Here is a 4653-nt window from a genome sequence, read left to right on the forward strand (position 1 = left end):
CTAACCTTTGGTCACAGAAAAAATGCAATAGACTGTGCCATGCATTGTCAACAGCTGACTCTCCTTCAGAGCAGGAGGACAAGGTCCAGGGCAATACGGACATATCTCCTCTAATGGTTTGAATGCCTCAGGGATTGCTTGCTCCTTTGTTGAAAGTTCGTGTGGGATGTCTTCTGGGATTTTCTTTTTATTCCATAAATATTCTGTCATCTTGATGACATCAGCGGACCTTTCAGCCGCATGCCTTTTGGGTTCTCCATTTTCTGAGACACTTTCTTCTATGTCCTCTTCCTCCAAATTCAAAGCTGTTGTTGCTTTTAGTAGGTGGGGATGCTCTTGAAACAAGTACCACATTGCAAGGTACCTGTGAGTACAAATGCCCTTGTGCTTTACGCGACACTGGCAATGCCACTGGCCCGCTTGTCTATCAAAGGTCACACGGGTTCTGAAAAACTGGCACCAGTTGTCCTTTTGGTTGGTAAAAACTGAAAAATATATAAATCGACCAGAAAGACTCTGTTCTTCCCAGAAAATTGGGAAAACACAGTCTGTTTCTTGTGAGCGTGCCTTTGCATTCAGATCCCAGCATTCCTGTTGTCTTGTGCTTGAGATAAGGCCTCTGTCACTCATTGACTGAAGGGATTTTTCAGTTAGAAGTGGTGGAGGAGCATATGCCACTGCTTTGTTTGTCCTTTCCAAATGCTGGCACTCCATCCCAGGATTGCCACTTTTTAGTGCAATAGCCATGAGGTCCCGGCAAATGTCTACCTCACAGGACATCGTCTGGGAGAGAACAGATTTGCAGACATGAATTGGCACTCTTGGTCCATGCTGGTCTTTTGGCGTGACAAAAATGCCCTTATTTACATCAATGCAAATAATTGGTTGCATGTCCTTATTGTGTTGTAGTCTTTCATGGCGTCTCAAATTTGAAATGTTCGAAAAATCTGAATGGCAGATTTTACACTGCAGACGATTATAAGGAGGATGATCCTGGGCAGTGGAGTTTTCTGTTTCTGCAGCAGTTTCCTCTGGAAAATTATATGAAAAGATTTGTAAAACATGATTCAAATGTTTTGGGAACTACAAATAATATTAGGTTGTAAAAAAGAAGAAAAGGCGCTTACTTGTTGGATTCTTCATCAGCACCAAACCTATGTTTGAAATACAATCAGAAGACAATCACAATTTGCCACTGATTTGACAACAATTTTGTATTACAGATAGCAAGTCATTTATAAATAAGTAAAAAAAAAATGAAAGAGTTTAGTCATACCATGATTGGCAAGGTGTTTCTTAAAGGCAGGTGATCTGCTGACAATTTGCTGGCACCTTGGACAGTGCCAGTGGCTCCTTTTTGACACATGCCTCACAGAACACAAGCATGGTATGCTGAATTTGTCTGGGGAAACAGAAGTATGGGAGACAGTATAGAAAATATTCTCAAATTAATGAGGAAAAAATTGAATAAGATTTATGATTTGTTACATTTGCAATGGTTGTCACATTTATACCATGTACACTCACCAGTGTCTTTGTCTTTATAATGGATAGCAAATTTTAAATGCCGGGTTGAAAGATGGCCATGGGAAGCTTTTGATTTTTGGCAGTATGGACAATCCAGACCCTCTCTCAGTGAAAGCAGCTCCTCTTCTTCATTAAACTCAAACACTCTCTCTGAATATTAAAGAAAAAAATAATTAGTATATTTTCAGCCAGAAAACATACAATTATACTAAAAGCACTGTCAAAGAAACATTTAATTGTCAATCAGCCATGCTTAAATTGTGCAAAAACTGTAAAGAATTGTGCAGAGAATGGGAGATTTGTAAACTAATTTCAACGATTGAATCTATCTATCTATCTATCTATCTATCTATCTATCTATCTATCTATCTATCTATCTATCTATCTATCTATCTATCTATCTATCTATCTATCTATCTATCTATCTATCTATCTGTTACAACTTTCTATCAATTTATATACACATTAGCAAACACCTGGAACACAATACGTTTTACAGTATCTACAGATAACCTTCTAGCAACCACCTTGCAACAACTTTTAAACACAGTAAAACATGACTAACATTTTTTTTCTATTCATGTAAAAATGTACAAAAAACAACTGTCAGCAGCCATGTAATGTAATTATGACAGTTTTGACAGTGGGGCATAGCAAATCAAATATCTAATTTGAGCAGTTTAAATAAGTTCATTTATTTAATAGTTATATATATATATAAATATATATATATATATATATATATATATATATATATATATATATATATATATATATATATATATATATATACGCCATATATATGCCAATGCAAATGTTAATCTATCGTGAGCCATGTTTTCTGAAGAACTGTGTGTTATTATTACAGAAATATACAAGCTGAAGAGTAGACCAAAAAAAAAATTGAATTACCTGACATGATGGTTGGTGTGTACAGAAACATACAAGCTGAAGAGTAGACCAAAAAAAAAATTGAATTACCTGACATGATGGTTGGTGTGTAGCAAATAAATCAAAATGTGCATCAAGACCCCTGTCCTCCGGCGTTAAGCAACCTTCTACTGCCGCCTACTGTTGAGTTTAGAGTAGCAGCATTTTGACTTTTCTGTTTCTGCCTTGGTCTGAAGGTTCAAAGCAGGGAGCAAGGAGACTAAGGGAAGTCAAGCTGGAGACTAAACTGGAGTCCATGCTTCTGAGTTATATAGGCCTAAATTTGTGGGCGGGATCAAAACCAATACACAAAACCATTGTACCTGTAAGCTGTCCTGTCTGTCAGCTTAATGTCTCCGTATTGAGGGCCCATTAACAGGCCCTTTTGTCCTCCACTTCAAAAATTCACCCTTCTGACCAGACAGAGACACTGACTCCTCCACTACCTGACTCCCCCACCCCTGTCTGCCACTAGCAGTCCAACCACCACTGTCACTTGCCAGCATCAATAGCATGGGCATGTTATTCACTTGAATGACAACCTGGTCTGGGTTAATGACACCTGTGCACTGTAAAAAAAAAAAAAGTCTATAAATGTCTGCTTTTTGAGGAGGCTGAAAAAAAAATCTCCTGTAGAATATGTTGAAGTCCGTTGCAGAAAGTGCTATATTTTTGCTGTCAAATATTTTAAATATATCCATAAAACATGCATTCATAAATACAGTAAACAAGAACAACAATTTATCATTCTGAGAAATTTATTTATTCACCCTTGAGAAACAAAGCTTGGTTCCAGACATGTCCTGGACACCCCAGTGGATGTGTTCAATTTCATCAGCAGCTTACCTGATGTAACATCATAAAACAATGATTTACCAAACCAGATGTCGATGTGAAATATATATACATACATACTAAACTCGACCAAAAAACCTTTGGAGATGTTTTAACATGCACAGTGACATTAAAAACACTAAGTATGATGTATTTTATAATATACTCTATATACATATGTAGCTTCAGTATGTGTATATATAGTACCAGATGTTTTCATAATTTAACATATTTCTGCATTTAGTTAAAGTAAAAAAAGGGTTAAATAAGCCAGAATAGTTTCTATTTTTTTAGATTATTCGAAGTAGCACCTTTTTGCATTACAGCTTTGCACATCTTGGCATTTTCTCAGTCAGCTTTAAGAGGTAGACCACAGAATGGCTTTCAATTAACAGCTGTGCAGCAGCAAGAATTAAGTACGAGAAGACCATTAGATTCAGAACATCAGTTTTATGAAAATCTAGAGCAATGCCCTATTTAAGTAATGGTGTAATTCATGTTATGGCAAGAATTACTCAACTAGGTAAAGAAAACAAATACTAAACAAATATAGGTCAGTCGCATAGACCATCAAAAACATTATGACGAAACTGGCTTTCATCAGGACCATCCCAGGAAAGGAAGACCAAGAGTTACCTCCATCAGAACATATACATATAAAAGGCAGGTCCCTATGAATCTAATGGCATGTGCCATGGGAGCTCGCTATAGCCTCTACTGAAAGGCAGGTGCCTATGGATCTAATGGCATGTGCCACGGGAGCTCGCTATAGCCTCTACTAAAAGGCAGGTGCCTATGGATCTTTGTCTTTAAAACAAAGACACACGCCTGACGTTCTCTTGTTTTTTTAATAAACATTAAAATATTGTTCATTAGCTGTCCATGCGTTAGAGTGTGAGCGAGACAGACTGAATGCAACAGAAGTGTGTGCGTATGCGTTAGAGTGTGTGTGAGACAGAGTGAGTGCTACTGAAATGTGTGTGCGTATGTGTTAGACTGTGTGTGGAACTGTGTGTGCGGTGTGATTGGTTGAGTGTACGAACTCTTGTGTGTAAACGAAATAGGAATGGATGAGTCCCACTGCAGGGGAGGAGTCCAAGGTGAAGTAGGTGGAGTTGGTCCAGCCTATTGGCTTTAGACTGAGAGGTTGGCTATTTGTGAATTAGCACTTGTGAGATGGGGGACAGAGGTGAACAGGGGGAAAAGGTTTTTGTATGGATAGAAACATATATATATATATAAGAAAATATAAGGATATGAAAAACCTAACTATACAGGGTAAGGATCTATCTGTAAACGGAGCGGTGCAGTAGATGTTACTAATGGTAATGAATAATTAAATAATTAACAGAGTAAAGTGCA

General features: G+C 37.5%; 1 protein-coding gene across 1 annotated transcript; it reads right to left on the bottom strand.

The window, feature by feature from the left end:
- LOC125804022 (uncharacterized) lies at positions 1–2446 on the bottom strand. Its single transcript, XM_049483127.1, has 2 exons — positions 2440–2446; positions 1–1031 (listed from the first exon to the last, which is right to left on the bottom strand). The coding sequence occupies exons 1-2, from the start codon at positions 2444–2446 to the stop codon at positions 1–3; spliced, it is 1038 nt and encodes a 345-aa protein (XP_049339084.1).
- Positions 2447–4653: the final 2207 nt, after the last annotated feature.

The sequence above is a fragment of the Astyanax mexicanus genome, chromosome 8, assembly GCF_023375975.1.
Source record: "Astyanax mexicanus isolate ESR-SI-001 chromosome 8, AstMex3_surface, whole genome shotgun sequence".
Classification (NCBI taxonomy): domain Eukaryota; kingdom Metazoa; phylum Chordata; class Actinopteri; order Characiformes; family Acestrorhamphidae; genus Astyanax; species Astyanax mexicanus.